The sequence below is a fragment of the Saccopteryx bilineata genome, chromosome 4 (assembly GCF_036850765.1).
Source record: "Saccopteryx bilineata isolate mSacBil1 chromosome 4, mSacBil1_pri_phased_curated, whole genome shotgun sequence".
Lineage (NCBI taxonomy): Eukaryota > Metazoa > Chordata > Mammalia > Chiroptera > Emballonuridae > Saccopteryx > Saccopteryx bilineata.
In genome coordinates this window covers 106,198,207-106,218,910 of record NC_089493.1, presented here as the reverse complement: position 1 = coordinate 106,218,910, position 20,704 = coordinate 106,198,207, and the positions used below count along the sequence as shown (strand labels likewise).

The window sequence follows — 20,704 nt, the reverse complement described above, 5'->3', positions numbered from 1 at the left end:
TGTTTCATTGGTCATTTAGCTTCTGACTTTGAAACAAGTCTGAAAACCTTGGCTGGTGTTGACCTGAGTTAATAAGGAAAGCTCCTGGAGAGGCTACCTTCTCAGAGAAGCTGGTGAAGCAGAGTGGCCTGGGGGTGAGACTTGAGCTGACTTTGGACCAATTGCATTTGGAGCAGCGCTGGGCCCCACAGGGGCTATGGAGAGTGTGGCGGAATTGAGCCCACCCTACAGTGTGAGCCACTGAAGCAAGAACAGCTCACACAACTTGTGCTTTGCCACAGGATTCAGAGTCAATTTTCTTTACTCCTTGCTTTTGTTACCCCCCCCCCGCCAACATTCTCCCCCATCAGCATTCTCCCCCACCAAGCTTTTAGTTCATAGATGCAATTGCAAGCACGCTCAGTTTTCATATTTTTGTTATTTTTTGCATTTTGTGACTTTTCTATCATTATGGAAATAATTATAGGCCAGAGTGAGAGGGAGTCAAATATTTCAAATAGAACTGAAGATCTTAGTTTCCTCAAAAGTGGGATGGACGCGAGCGAAGCTGCCCCGGTCAAGCGGGACTCCCACTCTGCAGTTCTGACGGCGTTCGGGAAGACAAGCTGCCTAATTTCCTTTGGCCTCAGTTTCCTCACCTGTAAAATAGAGGTAATAATGGCTGCTCCCACATGGGGTTATAGTGAAGATAATGATAATGTTTGGGAAGCACAGAGTCAGTATCAGGCACGTAGTGAGCACTATACAAATGTTTGTTCAGTGAGTAAATGTGCCCACTGAGTTTTGTGAGTCCTACTTCTGACTGATCCGCTGTGTGCCGGCTCTTTCATTCAGCACACACCTCTTTCCACGTGCTGAAGTGCAAATGTAAATAAAGATCTGGTTTTGTAGACAGTTCTTTACCTTTATTTTTTCCAGCATCATTGCAGTTCCTGAGTTAATACTCAGAATTCACTGGGAACTGCAGGAAAAGTGTTTAACTAGTGTCTCTTAAAAACATGGCCTCCAAGCATTTTTCAGGACATGTTTTGATTGGTAACTATGTTTTTTTGTAGATGACCCGTTAATAAAATCTTGTCTTCCAAAAAAAAAAAAATCTTGTCTTCCCATTTGTATTTAAGTTATCATAGATTCCCTAGTATTTTGGGATTTTTTCAGACGAGAATTGAAAGACAACCATATTCTGACACTCCTACAGTCACAAACATTCCTTTTTTCTATTACACTTGGAGCCTTAGAGAGCTACAGGTAAAGTTTTATTTTTCAGATAAGGCTGTTTCTCATATCAAAGGAAGTTAAATATTACAACTCCCTACCCCTCTGTAGCCTTAAGAATTACTTCTGATTTTTTTTTTTTTCTATAGAAATAAGATAACTTCTAGGTGTATACGATAACGTCCAGGGCTAATGACTTCTGAGAAGTGAGTAGTGACTCATGCACATGACTCTGCTCACTCTTACCCTGTAACCAGGAAAGTAAATGAAACGAGATTTGTAGAGCGCCACCCTAAAGTGCCACCTGGCTACATGTTTCCTCAGGAAATGGCAGCTGTAACGATTTGGGGAAAGGTGTCAGAATGAGTATGGTTAAATGCCATTCTCTATGTCCTTAACTTTGAGCCTGGCTGACTTTTACTGATTTCATAATTGCAAGGAAGCCCTTATTCAAAACACTTCTCTGGTGACTGGGGTAGTGACAGGGGAGGGGAGGGTGCTCTGCTGTGCTTGTTCCCTCTGTGGTCCCCGGCAGTGTGCTCGGCTGTGGGCTGGCTGCCACCCTCACGCAGCGCACGTAGCCCTGTCACTCAGCCGTCACCAGCTGGCCCAGAGCCAGGCCACCACGGGAAGGGCTGCCTTCCCAAACCCAAGCAGCCTGTATTGATATGTCGATGTTCCCAGGCCTGTTTACTGTGCTTAATTGCAGAGCTAGGGCTGAATCCCCTCCAAGGGGAGGAATTAACCACAATTCAGGGAGGAATAACAACAGTCTGAAATGCCTGGCCTCCAGCTTCAGTAGCTTCTTCGGAAGGGTGATTCATTTAAGTTCATGCACAAATCTTGATCTAGAACAGTCAGACTTTACAGGCCTGTGAATCCTCTGTAATTTCTGGGGGCGGGGGTGGGAGCCCAGCTCTCTAATGTAAGACTTTTATGGCACCGAGCTGGGAGAACTAAATAGAAGGTTCCAAGTCTTGGTAATTGTTGATGGTTGTTTGGATGATCCTGAGTCTAGGACCAAGTTCATAGTGGAGTAAAACCAGGACACAGATGAGACCTACCTGAGGACAGGTTTTCAAGTGAGGATGGTGCACTCTCTGCTCAGGATGTCCTCTCCTGACCAGGAGGAGCTGGCAGACCCCCTTCACCAGAGCCACTGCTCACCTCACCAGAGCTGAGGGGCTTTGGGAGCTCTGCTGAGACTGGTGGGGCCTTTGATTCTAGGAGGAACCGGAGAAGATTCTCCTGGTTGTAGAACCGGAGAATGTGTCAGTGGCTTTGGAAATCCTGTGTGTTTGCTCACTGGCCGGTGCGAGACTGGAATAAAGAAATGGCCCACCATTTTTTGGCTCCACTCTTCCTTTACTGTCTGCCCAAATCCAGTGAGAACCTACATGTGAATGGCAGTGATGGTGGTGGCCCTGGCCATACAGTTTGGAAGGGGAAGGTGGTGACCAGACCCAGCTCATGTTGTTGCCCACCAAAGTGTATTTCCTAGTTCCTCATCATTTCGTTATGTTAGTCTTTAACTGGAGGCACTGGGAGGGAGGAAAGAGCTAGGCTTGCTTTTAACCAACACGATAGATGACAAACAAGATGTCAAGACAACAATGACAATTTGCACAAAGTTCCCTGCTTTTTTCTCTGAAGTACCTGCATTGTCTACCACTAATTTCTAGATGGAGTTAGAATGAATAGATACAAATTCTAAAGCACTTTTTAAGGTTATGTGTTGTTCATCATCACATTGACAGCCTACTTTTTTGTTCAACTTCACATAAAGGTGGAGACTGGCAGCAATGTGAACTTCGTTTAATGACATTTTCTCAAAACCCTTGGAGGAAGCTTTGCACAGTTTTCATCTTGTGAAGATGCCTTGTGAATCTTGTACTGTCATAGTTTAATTGAAGTGACAACAGTGGGTGTCCCTGAAGAGCGCACACTCGTGGACAGGGAGATGAGGAAAGGCTAAAGCAGCAATACCAGTTTGCCTTCAGTGGCCTCTGTATCTCAGTTACTTACCCTTGTAGAGGATTTTTGGTTTTCTTCTCTCACTCCTTGTTACAGCCAAACGGAAAATAATGGAAAGGGACATTTTGGCTTAATTTATCTTTAGATTTTATTTTCTTTTTTAGGTGAGAGGAGGGACATCAGTGAGGCAGACTCCAGCATGTGCCCCGACAGGGATCCAGCTGGCAACCCTGTCTAGGGCCGATGCTTGAGTACTGGGCTATTTTTAGCACCAGAGGCTGATGTACTTCAACTGTGCTATCCTCAGCACCTGCTCCAACCAATCGAGCCACTGGCTATGGGAGGAGAAGAGGAAGAGAAGAGAGAGAGGGAGAGGTAGAAAAGCAGATGGTCACTTCTCTTGTGTGCCCTGACTGGGAATCAAACCCAGGATGTCCATATATTGGGCCAATATGTTAGCCACTGGCCAGGGCCTATCCTTAGATTTTTTATTTTTGTGTGTTTTAGAGAGCAAAACTTGCAAAGCCCATCCTCTTCCAGGTTTTCATTAAACTCCAGCCTTCCCTGTGGTATGCCTGCATATAGCTCTTTGAATACTTAAAGATTTTTTTTTAAGTAGGAAAACTTCAATTTTAGAGCTGCTGCTAGCACATGTAATGCCTTTGTTCCTATTTTTAACTCCCCCCCCATGACCGAATGGGGCCCCATCCCCAGCAGGTGCCTTTATGTATATAGTACATAAAATATACAACCACATGGCCACCCTGCTTACTGTCTATATTAAATGTGCATGTTAAAATATGTGCTGAACACCAAGCACCCAGGAAAATGACCCCAGGAGGATAGCCGATAGCACCTCCATCTGTAGCAGATTAGGAAACACTAGCAAGATCATCCTCTAGGCTGTTGTCACCTGGATATATAAACTAGACCTACTTCTGGCCAGAAAACTTCAGCTATTACATTCTCCACTATGATGACTTGCTTGGCTGTTTTTCCAAGGTGTGTAGTTTTATGTATTTCTTCTCAATTCTTTTCACATCTAATTCTCCTTGTAATTAGTACCTTACGGTAGAGAGGGAAGGATTCTGGGTCCCCATTCCTTCGTCTAGATGGACAGACTTGAGGGGAGGGAAGTATGGAGGAGGCATGTGGAGTGTGGATGGCACTGAAGGGTGAGGCTGTGCCTTTGGACAGCAAACATCTGAACCTGGTAAAGAGAGCTGAGGAAGGTGCCCACTATTGGCTCAGGCGCTAATGCAGGGTAGTTTGATTTCTTAGGAGATCTCAGGCAGGGATCTCAACATATAGCCTGATGTATGCTTTTGTGGCCCCAATTTAAAAATTGGGATAAAAAATATTCAGGAGTGTTTACACACAAATCCCATTTGGTTGTCTGCTACTATCCTAAAATCTGAGGATTTTGTAATACTGGGTCCTCATTGTGAAGGTGGGAAATTCCCTGGTGTGGGTAGCAGAATATGCACTCCAGAGCTCTGAGACATACATATATACATGATTAGCTTCAATTATTTATGTTACTCACGAGCGCCAAAAGCTATTTGAGTTTGCCAGCCTTGGATTTGAAGCTACAAAGCACTTAAATCAGATCGCTGAAGGGGAAACATGCTGAAGCCCCAGCTGAGGGGAACAGAAACATGCATATCATCAGCTTTAAAAATAGCTAACATTAAGCAGCATAAACCCATTTTACAGATGAGAAAACTGAGGTGTGAAGAGGATAAGGTCAGGTTATTTTGTACTTAGGTTGCTCATGATCATTCATAATTCAAAACAAATCCTTACAAAGATTGGCTGGTATTTTTGCAGAGCAATTAGATGGGTCTTAGAATTTGGCAGTGGATCAAAATACCAGTTTAAGGTCATTTGACCAGACAGCTCTAAAGTTATGCTACTTTTTGACAATTTTAAAAAATGGATTCCCATTTATTATACATTTTACAAAGAAAGTGAGACTTGATTAGTATTTCAATTTGTTGAGTTAAAATTTACATAAAATGCCACTTTACTGTAACTTGTTCAAGATCGAGTCATACTAGTAAATCTGACTCCAAAGTCATGAGTGATGTAAACTACATTTCTGTAAAAATCTGCGTTGTTAATTGTCATCAGAGAAGTGGTGAGCCGGCTGGAGGCTGGGGTGGGGCAGATGCACCCCATTGCCACCCGTGGGTCTAAAATGATCATCAGTGCTGAGTGGACAGTGGAGGTCCCCAAAGCCAACTTTTTGAAATGACTTAATCTGTGTAATCAAGCTGTGGTCAGTTTCCATCAGGAACACTTTTCTTAGGCATTGGAATGAAGTCATAGTCTTTCACTTTTCAACTTTACTTTTGGGATTGATGAGATCTGGTTTTTTATGAAGTCAGCTTACCAATATCTTTAATAGAACAACTCTTTTCCACTTGTAGCATTTGGGGAGTACATTTTGTTGCTTGTATTTGGCTGTTAAAGTTTATATATCTTTGTACATCTTCAAGGAATACATACAAATTTCCTGCCCAAACATGGCCGCCTGTGTGTAGAGTACATATCTTTGGTCTAGAGCCAGCTTGGGAGCCTGGGAGGGGCTCAGCCCTCGGCTCATTTTTCTTTGGCTCTAGAGCTACGGAGAGGCCTCCGAGGATGGTGGGAGGGCGTCCACTCTGGGGCCAGGAGAAAGAATGGTGAATGCTCAAGGGGACATGTGGATTTCTGTTCGCATCAACAACAAAACTATAAGACTATATTGTATCTGCTTTTCTAGATCATACTGACATTCCAAATATTAATCCAGCCAGGAAGTTTTGGCAAATATGAAGTTTGTAATAAATGAGACATCTTCCTGATCCATGTCAGTGTCATTGCTTGGCATATTTGTCACATGATAATTAAAGTACTTTGGCCCTGTTGTTCCGAAGCATTCTCCTCTTTTATGTACTCTAAATTCCTTCCCAGACTTGATGAGGTTTCAGATCGCTTCTCTGTTGACCCAGTCAGTTTCCGGGGTTTGTTTCTGCCCCGTGCACAAATTGGCACAAAAATGAGTGACTCGTTATTGATGTGATTTATGCTTCTGAGCACATCCTAAGCCTCCTTGTTTTAGACTGTGCCAAAGACCAGCAAATAGCTGGGAATGTGCCCAAGCCAAGACCCATCTCCTATGCCTGTTGTACAGAAAACCTAATAAAATGGACTGTGTGAACAGGCCCACTGAGGCCCACAGTGATTTCCTTCCATTGTTTTGAACTTGATGCCGTGGCTTCAGGAACCAGGAGAAAGGGTGAAGATTCACTCTTGCCAGAAAAATTCTCTGTTCCTCTTCCTTGAGCAATCAGATAACTGTACTTGCTGACACTTAGAGGTTTTGTCCAGCTGGTAAGTCTCCTGGAATGTGTTAGCTTTTTCTCTGTGTTTTATGGATGCAGCAATTTGTAAAGGTACTTTTGTGAGTTTGTATCTATTGATATTTTTTCAATATTTGAATCTAAGTTGAGTCCTGAGGCAGATAAGCACCTCATGATGCCCTGAAGAACTCTCTTGTTTTTCCTCGGGTTGATGCTTACACTGAGTCTTAGCTCCGCTTTCTAGGAAAGAAACCAAGCCTGGAATCACACGATTAGGTACAGAGTGAACTAGATGCCAGGCATCTGGACCACTGACCTTTACCTTAGAGTTGAGCTGTCTAAGAGAGTAAGTTTATGTAGCATTGATGGAGTGCCTTTTCTTTTCAAGGCTTCAAGTGGGGAGAGGCTGAAGTGGTAGGGAATTCAACCTATAATTATTTGTGGCTTAAATGACTTTCATTATTGGCTCAGTGGTGGCTCTTATTATCAATAGCTCCAGGGATAGGTAATTCCCTGGTCATTCCAGGTGACTCCATTTATCTCTTCTTCCCTAGCTGGGCCCATCATTTCTGTCTGCTACCAACCACCTTTCCCCAAGCCATTCTTTCCTTGGTGTTAACATCATTTGTTAAATCTTGATTGCAGTAGCTTCAGAATTCCACCTTCTATAATATGTTCAAGCTAACAGCCTAACTTCACCTCTAAGATGACATTGCTTTGGCATTTTAGATGTTCGAAGGTAGGGTGTGGGGACTGCTAGCTGCATAGGATATAAAGTTTGGTAGATGTTGTGATGTAAGCTTTAAGGTCTCTGTAAAGCCAGTTTCCATTCAGCCGTTTTATTGTTCTAGAGATTTTTTTTTTTATAAAGTCAGTATGCAATGTGTGCGAAGCCTTTAAAGCTACATGCCTAGTTTATGCCTTCTGGTTATCACTGAGAGTGACGTGGCACCCACGGCATTGAAGCTGATTCCTTGAGCTATACTAGTGTATTTGTTTGGGCCTCTATCCGGCTGATCATTTTATCAATACAATAATCCTGCCACTTATCAGAGAAAATACCAACTGGATTGCTACATATATATTGGAAGGTAGGTTTTTTAAGTGAGAGAAATCTATATTGATCTGGGTAGAATGTAAACATACTCTTTGAGGAAAGAGTCATTTACTAATTCATCCATTTATTTATATCAGATTTTAAACAGACTTCTGAGTATCAGGCATTGTTCTAGGCACTTAGAATACATCAGTGACCAAAACTGAAAAAAATATCCCTTTCCTCATCTTATGGTACCAGTTCTAATATCTTTTCTGCATCTATCTCCTGTCCATAAAAATGTTTTAGAAATATGGCAGTGTCCATAGAAAGAATTAGCTTTTTGCACTTTGCCCATGTTTTTCTATTTCTTGATATAATTTCTTTTTTGAGCGAGAGAGACAGAGACAGAGAGAGAGGGACAGATAGGGACAGATAGGAAGGAAGAGAGATGAGAAGCATTAATTCTTCATTGTGGCACCTTCATAGTTCATTGATTGCTCTTTCATACGTGTCTTGACTGGGGGGCTCCAGCTGAGCCAGTGACCCTTTGCTCAAGCCAGCTACCTTGGGCTTCCAGCCTTTGACCTTTGGGCTCAAGCCAGTGACCATGGATCATGTTTATGATACCACGCTCAAGCCAGCAACCCTGTGCTCAAGCCGGCAACCTTGGGGTTTTAAACCTGCCTCAGCATCTCAGGATGACATTCTATATCCACTGTGCCACCACCTGGTCAAGCTCCTTGATATAATTTCTGTGAAACAACTAGCTTGTTACCCTCTTAATAGTAATTCTCAGTTGAATTTATAGTAACTTAATAGTAACTTTCAGTAGAATTTTTAGTGCGGATTTCTCCTTTATTCCTCTAGTTGGTTGATATGGGAGTACTGGGGAAAGGAAGAGAACTCAAGTTACCATGGGATTTTACAACTATCAGGAGGAAGAAGACAAGCATTGAGAAACATAAGATGTGCCTGTGGCTTTTTCTGAGAACCAGACCTGAGTGGTTCTGTGCTAACAAGTTAGGACACAGCTTCCCATTGACCCTTCTCTCTTCCTTCTTTCCTAAGCATTTTGTTGAGCAAGCTTGACCTTTTCCTCTTTGGAGATTGGTTTCGGTGTCTTTGTAAATGCAAACATCTTGAGCCCTAGCTCTAAGACAGAGGGTAATTCAGGGATTCAGGGCCACTTTTTAAACAGGCTTAATTCCTAAATTTCATACCTAGTGATTCTGATTTTGTCAGTCTAGGGTGGGAACCCTGAGCCTGCAATTTCAAAAAAGAGGATTAAAGAAAAGAGGACATCCTAATGAGATGTACATGGGTTACTGTCTAAAATGTTCTACAAATGTAGCAATATTGTTGAACCGCTTTGTACTGGACTGGGCCATAGGTCTGACTTGGCCGTTAAATCTTGCATGCTAAAGAGTCCAAATTTATGTACTGTCCATACAATTAAGAAGCCAGCAGCTGCCTATAAATGTCACATAGTACCCAAGGAGACTATGTTACTCAGCTGCTCACCAGTAGGAGAAGATTGTCTCAGCTTTGTTAACCAGTCTCTTGGGATTTCTTCATAGGCAATGGTGGCTTGCTACCCAGGAAATGGAGCAGGTTATGTTCGACATGTAGACAACCCCAATGGCGATGGCCGCTGCATCACCTGCATCTACTATCTGAACAAGAACTGGGATTCCAAGGTATTTGGAAATAATGGGATTAGAGGGAGGGGTTAAAAAGTAGAGGGAAAGAATTCACATGACTTAGAGGAGAATTTGGAACAGGGGTTGGGAAACTTTTTGGCTGAGAGAGCCATGAACACCACATATTTTAAAATGTAATTCCATGAGAGCCATACAACGACCTGTGTACATTACGCATTATCCAATAAAAATTTGGTGTTGTCCCGGAGGACAGCTGTGATTGGCTCCAGCCACCCGCAATCATGAACATGAGCGGTAGGAAATGAATGGATTGTAATACATGAGAATGTTTTATATTTTTAACGTTATTATTATTTTTTTTAATAAAGATTTGTCTGCAAATCAGATGCAGCCATCAAAAGAGCCACATCTGGCTCGTGAGCCATAGGTTCCCGACCCCTGATTTGGAGTTTATAATTTCCACAGATGAATCTTTTCTTTTTCATATCCCCCTCCCTTAGGTATTAGTACTGAAGTTGATGGGATGAAAATAATGAATATAAAATTAATTTGATTGGGGGGGTAGGTAGGATCATTAAGATGTGGGAGGAGTGGTTGATGAGAAGGTAATTCGCTATTTTAGGGATCGAAGTTTTCATTGTAATTCAGAGCTGATATGATTCTCAGTGTCGAATAAGGTAGACACTTACCCCTTCCAGTGGAGACACTGAGAGAATTCCACAAAAATAGAACTGGAGGCTATAAAACTATTCCCCAGTGAGGTTTCCAACACAGGCCCCCCTCTCGGGTGATACATCTCACTGGTGGCTGCCTGCCATGGTTTACTCTGGCTTGTGAATGCCAAAGGTTTTATGGTTTATTTATGTATTTCTGAACATATAGAGAGATAGAGATATGCAGTCTGGTTCCACACTTACAAATATTTTTCTGGAATTTGAATGTTTTCTGAAAATTGAAGATGATTTAAGAGTCTGAGAAATTAGAACTTTGCAAGCTTATTTGGCTTTGGAACCTTCTGCATCTCCCGCCCCTGTTCGTTTGGGCGGCTGGCTGTCATTGGCCAGGATGTTGTATCAGGGGTCTGAAATACGAAACCCAGGAAGCCAGTGACTCAGTGGTAAGGCTTATTGTCTCTTATCCCTGTTTGGTCACGTGACTAGAATTTATCCCTTAGTTTTCTTTTAAAATCTTGAAAGGTGGTGTTATAGGCAAATGAGTAAAGTTATAGGATCAGTGATAATAAATTGCAAAATATTATTAATCAACAAATATGTGAGAGAGTGCCTGTGGGTGCCAGGCATTGTGCTGAGGGGATACCTTGATATGTGAGCCTGACTTCTACCCAGCTATGGATTCTCTAGTAGGGCAGATTGGGCATACACGTAAAATGAAAAAGTGTCTCCAATGAAACAAGAGATTCATAGAATAAAAGGTACAGATAAGGTGGTTTGAGAGTTCAGAGAAAAGAGCATGTCACTTCCAACTTACAAGGTCACAAAGGAGCTAGTGGTGTTCAGAGGGAAGTTGTGAGTTCTGCTTGAAGGGAGGGTGTGCTGGGTGATTATCCTAGGAAGCTCTTAATATTTAATTAAACCATACAAAGTGGCTCGGGTGGGTGTAGCTCAAAGTCAGTCAGATATCGGTGATTCTGTACAATATGGCCAATTAGAACTGCATTTTGTGTGCATAGGCTTCATGAGTTTGGATGTGGGAAAGCTTCTGTTGGTGGGAGGTGAATAAGGAAATAGCTCTAACCAAGTATGAAATAAAATTTAATACAAAGTATGAGGCTGAAGTAAAAATTTGGGAGTAGCCTGACCAGGTGGTGGCACAGTGGATAGAGCATCGGACTGGGATGCAGAAGACCCAGGTTCGAGACCCCGAGGTCGCCAGCTTGAGTGCGGGCTCATCTGGCTTGAGCAAAAAGCTCACCAGCTTGGACCCAGGGTTGCTGGCTTGAGCAAGGGGTTACTTGATCTGCTGAAGACCCGTGGCCAAGGCACATATGAGAAAGCAATCAATGAACAACTAAGGTGTTGCAACAAAAAACTGATGATTGATGCTTCTCATCTCTCCCCGTTCCTGTCTATCTGTCCCTATCTATCCCTCTCTCTGACTCTCTCTGTGTCCTTGTAAAAAAAAAATGGGGAATAATATATGCTTAGAGTGAAGGTTAGAAGCTGGCCTTGTTTTTAGACAAGTCTTAAACATCATTGTTAATTATCTGTGTGTGAGCCAGGAAATAATCAACCTTCTTTGTGTCCCCCAGCTACATGGTGGGGTCCTACGGATATTTCCAGAAGGGAAACCATTTGTAGCGGATGTGGAACCCATTTTTGACAGACTCTTGTTCTTCTGGTCAGACCGCAGGAACCCGCACGAAGTCCAGCCTTCCTATGCTACCAGGTAACAGCCAGGGCCACGATTCCTTGTGAGAAGTTTCTTTACAAACCCCAGTTCCCAGAGGCTTCTCTATACTGGTGTCCTATGAAAAGAAGGAGTAACCACACCCCAAAGCTGATAGCAAACCTGTTTGGTGTTGATTTTAATTTTCCTTAAAGTGGAAGCTTAGGATTCCTTACCACACAAAATCTAACATCAATTTGAACTATTAACAAATTGTTTTCCATTAAAGTGAACATATTGGACTCTAACTTTCCCAGAGTGTTTTTCTTTTCTCTTCTTTCTTCCCCACCCCTCCTTTCAAAAAACTCATGTTGAACTATTCCTCGAAAATGTTGGCTGCCACGTACCAGGAATTCTGTCGGCTCAACTCGATGAGTTTATGAGTTGCCAGGTAAAAGCAAAGAAAGAACCTTGAAAAAGGAAAGGAATTTATTATGACTTCTATTCTTTTTTTACCCTTTTCTTAGCATAAATTGGTTTGGGGTCACTGTACCAACCATATCCTAACCATTGGATTTAAAATAATCCTGTCCTCAGATTGTGCGTGGGAAGATTTTCAGAGTAACTGAACAACTTAATGTTGTTTAGTGTTAATCTAGAAACTCTAGCTATAATCTTAATTTTGGACTCTGCCTTTCATTTGCCTTTGTTTTATGGCCACAGCTGTAAACCGTAAACCAGGCAGTGCTGGAGGGCTGTGGGGGTGCAGCTGGAATTGGTGATAGCAGCTGGGGCAAAGGGTTAGAACATGGGTAGCAGGATATTGACTAAACCTGCACAAGCCTAATTAAATTAAATTCATTAAGTTAAATCCATAGATATAAAGTTCTTAAGATTTATGTGTCCCTTTCAAGAAATCACAGATCTGAACCCTACACATAGTTGCATATTAAATGTCAAATTGGAATGTGCTTTAGATGAGCAGGTAACTAATTTTACCACCAAAACCTGACTGTGGCTTGTTAAATGGGGTACAATAATTGGATCCTGTGGTTTGTGCTAGAATTCCCTTGTTATTCCACAGTCCCTGTTGGCCAAAGTAACAGGAAACGTTAACAAATGTTGATGGGAAGCCCTGGAAAAAAAATCAGTGCTATAGAAATTCGAGTAGCTAATAATTATTATAAAATGAAATTTTTGGAAAATTCATGCATGAAACAACTCCTGTTCCAGTCTATCCTGTAGATGGGATAAAGTTTATTAACGAGAACACAGTAGAAAGCTTGAGGGCATCATTATTTCATTGCATCTTTGCTTCTGTGTCCAAAACTAAAGAAAGCCGAGTTTTAGGTGTCCTGTCATTTACATAAATTATTCTTCAAAGCTTCATTCAGATGTCACCTCCTCTTCTCTGTGCTCTCTCCACCAAGTCAGGTCTCCCAGTCTTTAGCAGAATGATTTCCCTCCAGTCCTTTCTGTGTAGATCATTATACATCTCTTACATTATTTGTTAAGTTGCCTGTCTCCCTGGTTGAGGCCGTGCTTTTGAGGCCGAAGCAGGAATATTCACATGATGATCTGAATTCCCATTGCCTGCATTGATGCCTGGTGCATACTTGGAATTCCTTATTTGTTTTATTGCATTTAAATAGAATTGAAACCAGAGAAGTTTATTTTAAAATAAAAAAGGGATGGACTTCTAATAATTGGGAAAAGTTTAAATGTTGGTTTTACAAAGGCTATGAAGGGAGATTTGTAGTATGCATTTTTAATTTTTCAGTAGTATTTTCAAACCTCTTATATCTGCTTATCTTCACAGATACGCTATGACTGTTTGGTACTTTGATGCTGATGAAAGGGCAGAAGCCAAAAAGAAGTTCAGGAATTTAACTAGTATGTGTTTGATAAATTTCTGTGACTTTTGATTATGTCAATCTTTGATTTTTATTCCAGATTTAAAAAATATGTTCTAATCTACTCTGTTTATTTTCAGCTGTGGGTTAACTTCATATATAATGATATCTTGGTGGACTTAATCCTGAAACCTTAGCCTTAGCTCTGTTGGGAAAATTAGAAAAATTCGAAGGGCATCCTTTGTGAATGCGCACTGATTGCATGACAGATTATTATTATTAATGTTCACCCATCCAAAATAACATTTAATGCTGTCCATGATTTTGGCACATTGCAAAGGAAATACAACAAAACCCAACTAGAATGGTTAATTTATTATATTGGTGTGGGACTGTGACTCCCAATATAAAAACTGCATTCATGTACTATAAACTGAATATGACTTAATAATACTCCTGTTCCCTCCAACCAGCATTCTAAAGCAGCATTTCCCAAAATGTTACACTGAAACACTAATCCAGCCAGCCTTGCCAAGGTGGTTTTAGGAAGATAAATTCCTGGCCCCCAAATATGGGAAAAGTTACATATTGTATCCTTCTCTTAAAGACTAACCATGCACAGCCCTGGCTGGTTGGCTCAGTGGTAGAGCATCAGCCTAATGTGTGGATGTCCTGGGTTCCATTCCAGTCAGGGCACAGAAGCAACCATCTGCTTCTACACCTCTCCCTCTCCCCCTTTTCTCTCTCTCTCTCTCTTCCCCTCCTGCAGCCACGGCTCAATTGGTTCAAGTGAGTTGGCCCCAGGTGCTGAGGATGGCTCTGTGGTCTCTGCCTCAGGTGCTAAAAATAGCTTGGTTGCAGAACAATGGAGCAATGGCCTCAGAAGGGCAGAGCATTGCCCCATAGGGGGCTTGCCTGCTGGATCCCAGTCAGGGGGCATGTGGGAGTCTGTCTCTCTGCCTTCCCTCCTCACACTTAATAATAATAATAATAAAAGAGTCACTGTGGTCATTGGCATACTAATCGAAAAAAAATTAATCTAAGAAATCTTGGCCCTGGCCAGGTAGCTCAGTTGGTTAAAGCATCATCCCAATATGCCAGAGTTGCACGTTTGATCTCTGATGAGGGCACATACAAGAATCAACCAACGAATGCATAAATAAATGGAACAACAAATAGATGTGTCTCTCTCTCCCTAATCAATTAAAAATAATTTGAAAAAAAAATCCTGAAGTAAAGAAATACGTAATATGGCCTAAGTCATCACCCATTTGGACTATATGTCAAACACGTAAGAAGCATATTTGCTGAGCCCTATTAGGAGGCGCTTTGCTCAGTTTTGTTTTGTAAGACGGGAATTATTTACTAGAGGCTTTTTGGATGACATTTGTGATTTTAAAGTCATCAGATCTGGCTCCTTACCCTCTTCATTCTTTTTTCTGTTTTTACCCCAGGGAAAACAGAATCCGCCCTCACTGAAGACTGACAGTGCTCCAAAATTCACTGGCCTCATTCGTCTTAGCAACAGTTCCTGAATTTTCTTTGAGTTGAGACCCAAAGAAGGCCTCTTCAGTGAACTGGTGTGGAGCACCTCCCTCCCTACCACTCGCACGTTCACACCCCTGTCCTGTGAATGGTACTTTATGTTTCTTCCAAGACTGCATTCACCTTCAGACACTCTCTTTGCCAGATGAACTCATCATCTATCACGGAAAATACCTGAAGATGACCTCTCTGGCCAGCGGTTTAACTGTTAGATTTGGTGATCTGTATCAAAACGAGAGCCCAGAAGCACAAGAGAGAGAATAAATCTTATTTGCACTTTATGTACACTTCCTGATTTGAAAGGAGTTGGTTTGCAAAGAAAAAAAAATGGTGACAGGTGCCACAGAGGCATCATTGAAGCCTTAACAGCAAGAAACTGGAATTTGTGTCATCTGAACAATTTCCAAATGTTTTTAATCCAGAGCTTTTGGGGTTTTTGGAGACTTATCACAACCTAATGACATTATTACCTCTAGAAAGGGCTGCTGTCATAGTCATCCATTTATAAGTGTCCTGTGGGTAGACACTCCTTTTTCCTGGCCCTATAGCCTGGACTTTCTGCCCTGCCCTATTTTACAGAACATATGACTTTCTGATCAAAAATGACATCACCATTTATTTTCTATTTTCACTTCTTACTTGGAGAACCTAATTCCTCAGAGGCAAAAGCTAGCCATTAATTATTTGGTTTCTTTCTTGAAATGGAATTTCAATTTAAAGCAAAGGGAAAAAATTTACCTGCTGGTTTAGAGTCAGCAACCTCTGATGCTAGCGTCGAAAGACCCGGGTCTACGGATACACAGCAAATGTGTGTGCGTCTTGAGCAATCTGAGAGCGAGATGGAGTTGGAAATGTGGACATTTTCATTTTTCAGTTTTTCTTTTTAATGAGCTCACCCGACTTTAACAAAATAAGAAAATAATTTTAAAAAATAGGGTGCTGTATTTAAAAAAGGAAATGGAAATAAAAAATCCTGAAAAGCTGATTGAGTTCTTTCACATTTTCTGTCCTGCATTGCCTTTTCAACAGACTGGACTCTCCAACTCCACTGTGGTTGGCATTGTGGCCAGAAACGTGGAATTTGCTAGAATTGTGAAGGGTTCTACTGCCAAAGTAAACACAGATTCCTCAAGAACTCTGTATCGAGAGCCTGCTTTATAAAAGCTACTCTTGCTAGTTTTCAATTCCATTTTCATATTTTAAAAATCCCTTAATTACTTGCTTGAAAATCCCATGAACTTGAAAGGGCCAAGAATATTTTTTTTGGTCATTTATAGATAAATAGGCTTTGCAAGAAAGAAGCTTATTTTTTCCTTTTCTGGTTTTAGAAATTTTCTAGCTAAGATGTGTCTTTATACTTATAATTGCTATCTTTTTTTCCATAATATTTATCACCTTTTAACTTACTATGTAATTTTCTTACTTGCTGTGTTTATTATCTTATATCTTTCCTCTAGAGTGTAAGCACAAAGAAGACAGGGATTCTTGTATATTTTTAATGAATGGAATGTGTTCCCAGCACCTAAAATAGTGCCTGGCACACAGTAAGGGCTCAGTAAATACTTTTGAATAAACTCACTGACCTACCTTAGCATTTCAATATTTTGATAAATTTTCTTCATTTTTGACAGGAAGGACTAACTAGAATCTTTGTACACATATCTTTCACTGTTGACTTACGAATTTAGGCTAAGAGTTTTAGAAAGTTTTGGTCATTGTGTCATTTCATATTTGCTTATCTGTCTGAAAGGGTGGTTGACCACCATGAACCTGAAAATTGAACACAGAAGAATTCTGCCCTTTGTTGTCCTGGGATTGTAGGAGTAATTGACATGAATAGCTTCAGATAAGGCAGAGTATATTCCTCCTTTGGAACAATTTTGGAAAACTTCATTAAGAGAGAAACAAGGTTTTTTCTTAGGAATTTTATAGTATATAAAATTGCAACTAAGATTTCCTTTCCCATGATTACTGGTGTCACGAGAATGACAGAATATTCTGAAGGAATATAATTTTGCTCAAATAAGACTTCTTGTAGCTTTTATTTTGGTTAATATTTTGTCTTGCCAAAACATTGGAATCTCTATGGCCTTGCTTACTCCCTCCAGACAAAGGTTCTATAAACTAATAAACTATATATCAAATCACCTTCAATGCACTGGTTCTTCTCATGGCCTATTTGAGTTCTGGAAGATTAACTTGGAAAATACAAGGGTAGTAGTGCCTACTCTTTTGATTCTCTGTGTGACAAGGAAGGGCTTAGCCTTGCTAAAGCAATATGATTTGGCAAATAATTTGATCAATTTCCTTTATATTCCTGGCAATGAAATATTAAGAGCCTACCTCAGTGTTACATCACCTATATAGTGCAAAGTCCATGGCAGGAGATTAAATTTTGAACCAAAGATCCAATTTTGTGGAAATAAGAAGTCTTACCTAAGTGCATTAAATAGATCTTCAGCACATTAGTTAATACCAATTAAATGCTAGGCTGTCTGAATCACGAATTATTCATTCAGACATGATTTCATTTTTCCTTCTTTAAATAACACAGGTTTTTTAGAGGCTGGGTCATCCTAATTTATATTGGCCATTCAGTCTTCAAATTTCCTGTGTTTCAGAAAGCAATGATGAGAAATGTCATGCTTGGTCAGCAGTTTGTGTAAAATAGGGTTTTGGACATGTCTGGTGCTTTTATATTTGATAACTATGAGGACAAGCACAAGGGATATTCTTGGTAAAGTTATTTCAAATGAAAATAATACAAAACTGACTTAGCTTCAGTCTGGAATCTTTTGAATTACATGACAAGAATACTGATGAGCTAGAAGGTTAGAGACTATTGTCAAAACAGTGAAAATAAATAGTTCTTTTCCAAATGAAGCTGGCTATAATGGAACTTGGTTGAAGAGTATATGCTGGTTTATATTAAAGACCCAATCTACTATCCAGATGTGATTTTTTAACATGCTGCTGTTTCACCATGTTGATAGGCTAGGCCCTTTGAGAGGCTGGATTTACCATGGCCTATCTCCTTTACATTTGCAAGGCCAAGTTCAGCAATTAAAGAGTCATGATATAAAACAATTGGTAAGATGACTAGTTAAGTACTCAGATAATACCTCTGTGCCATACCTGTGCTACGTGCTCTCACATGTTTATTCTTTGTAGCCTCTGAGACAGCTCTTCCTCTTTACAGATAAGGAACTACACTCAGAGTGGTTAGGCAGCTGGTCAGAGGTTACACGGTGATAGGGTAACACACTAGGATTTGACTCAAGACTTCCAACTTCTCAGTGTTGTCTTTGGTGTCTCCTACCTGCAGAGGACTCACCAAACAACAGAATGGGAGTGAGAGGAGTTGGGAGAGAGGGAGCTTGAAATAAATGCTTGCTACTTGATATTTTTATATTGTGTTTTGATTAGCAACAAGGATCTCATGCCCAACATTAAAGAATGTCAATTTTTTAATACACACCACATAAGCAGAAAACACGAACTTTGTATTTGAATTCTGTCTTGACTTTGCAACAGGATCTTCTTTGCCTGCACAACAGGATTGTGGAGGAACTTTGGGTGTATGTCAAACATTGGCCTCGTGGGCTAATGCTGGGTATGAGCTGTATGGGGTGTGCTGTCAGCAATATGCCAGTTAGCAGTGTGGGCCACCTGGAAGTGAAAACAAGTTTGGGTTTCCTGGGTGTAATTTAGAGACCTCCCAGCGGGCCACGGTGCAATGCATTGGGACATTTAGTGTGTGAGCTGCCAACCTAGGTCCCTATTTTGATGCACTCTGAGGGGAGGAAAGGAAACAGATTTCTTATTCTTAATATACCTAACATTCCATTTTGGGCTTGAGGTAGAGCTGAGATGTCGGTGGAGTTCTTTTACTGACAAATGAAAATATCTGATAAATGGACATTCGGGGAAGAGACCTCCAAGTGATATTGAGTGGAGATTTACAAAGATTTTTAATTCTCGAAGGCACTTGGGTGATCTTTACCTAATCTTTTAAAGGTGGCTTGTAGAAGATGTCATTTTAATTTCTTTGAAACACGGCACTTTTGCTTAAATACTGTGAAAGGCTGAATGTTGAAAAGCTCCAGATATCTTTCGTGAATTCTGTTTGTTTGACCTCTGATAAACTCAGCACTTAGGAAAGCCAGCTTTTTTTTGGAAATAGTTGCTGTTCACGCTCCTGAGTGCTGAGATTATTCAGGAAATTTATAAAGGCCATTTTATGATTCATTTTTTAAAGTTAGAGAAACATCTCAGAGCTGTTGTGTTTTATTGTCAGAAGTTTGCATACGGATTTTAGAGCTGTTGTGGACAGACATTATTTTAGGAGCAGATAAACACTGTATCATTAAAAATGAATTTAACAAGCAGTCTTTATTTTGTGTCCATATAGGGGAAAATGGCACATCCCTTATGATGACTTGGGGCCGAAGAATGGAGGGGCTTTTCTTTATTGGTGTGAGCTTCCAGGAGAATGGGATTTAAAACAGGGTCAGGGTGTGGTGGGCCTGTTTTGAAGAGAGCTTTGGGAGCAGCCCAAACTCAGACCGGATCTCAGAAAAGCTGTCAGGGTGGTGGTGAGGGTGGGCGTGCATAGCTGTCCGGAGAGAAGACACATTAGCAGGCAGCAGGGAAGTAGTTGCCATTGTCTGGATTTTGAAGCATTCACTGGGGACCAGGTTACCTGCTTAAAAAGGCTGAGGAGTAGGAATTCCCAAGAATCTTGTCCAAAGACCTTTATTTTTCTGAAAAGGTAATAAATGCACATGGAAAACCAAATGCAAACAATTTGAAAAAATATCTCTTTCCACCAGATATATATAGCCCCTTGGTCATCATCTGTGTTGGTCAAATAAGTTTGTAAATATGTTATATATGTTTGCTCGCTTATAGTTTGAATTGGGTGTGGGGGACAGTCTGTAAAGAGGCAGGGTTGTTATAGCCTAAGGCTTAGTTTTAAGACTAAGCTTTTCCCCACACCCTTGACTGATTGCATGATGTAGGGTGGTGCACTCTCATGAGGAATCCCATTATACCTCAGATAAATGACTTTGTATCAGAGACTTCCCTGTTTGTGTATTGGATTAAAGGTTTTGGTTTCTATACTATAAAATGGGGGCAGACTGGGAGCTTGCTCTCTTTCGGTTCCTGAGATTAACATTAGAGAGGAGAGCAGAGAAAGGCCACATGGAGGAGACCTGGAGAAGCAGCCAAGATGGTGTAGTGCTGAGTGAGAAGCTAGTTTGTGCAGGGAGAGAGAAAGAGATGCGGAACAGAGGTGAATAAGACTGGTGAGCTAGAAATCTTTGATTCCAGGAAACTAATAAGTCAGTGGCTTTGTGAGCACTGAATGAGTGGGTTTTGGAGCCCAGTGTGTGTTGTACTTGCACCCGCTGGGTGCAAGCTAGGATTAAAGGTAATGGCCCACCAGTTCTTGGCTCCGTTGTTTCAGTACTGTCTGTCCGAATCCAATGTGAACCTGCATGGGCCAGGCTGCTGTGGTGGTGACCATGGCTACCGGCCTTACAATCTGCCTCATCAGGGAAAGTTAGCACCTCAAGAAGGGCCCCTCCCCTGCTAGCTGGCATATTTGCTTGGTCATTTCCTCCTATTTTTATGCTTATTAATCCTGTGACCGCCTTCTCCTGGACAGGCCTTTTTTTTTCCCTCTCACCCTCCTGGGTGGAGAGATAACATTCTCAGGAC

The 20,704-nt window shown here is 41.2% G+C and overlaps 1 protein-coding gene across 1 annotated transcript in view; it reads left to right on the top strand.

Moving 5' to 3' along the window:
- The window catches only part of EGLN3 (egl-9 family hypoxia inducible factor 3), a 29,966-nt gene extending 12,838 nt beyond the window's left edge, over positions 1–17,128 (top strand). Inside the window, exons 2-5 of the mRNA XM_066277695.1 lie at positions 9,153–9,272; positions 11,506–11,642; positions 13,402–13,475; positions 14,890–17,128. Coding sequence (XP_066133792.1) covers positions 9,153–9,272; positions 11,506–11,642; positions 13,402–13,475; positions 14,890–14,921 — 363 coding nt within the window. The 3' untranslated portion in view covers positions 14,922–17,128. The remainder of the gene's footprint in view (positions 1–9,152; positions 9,273–11,505; positions 11,643–13,401; positions 13,476–14,889) is intronic.
- The last annotated feature ends 3,576 nt before the right edge of the window (positions 17,129–20,704 follow it).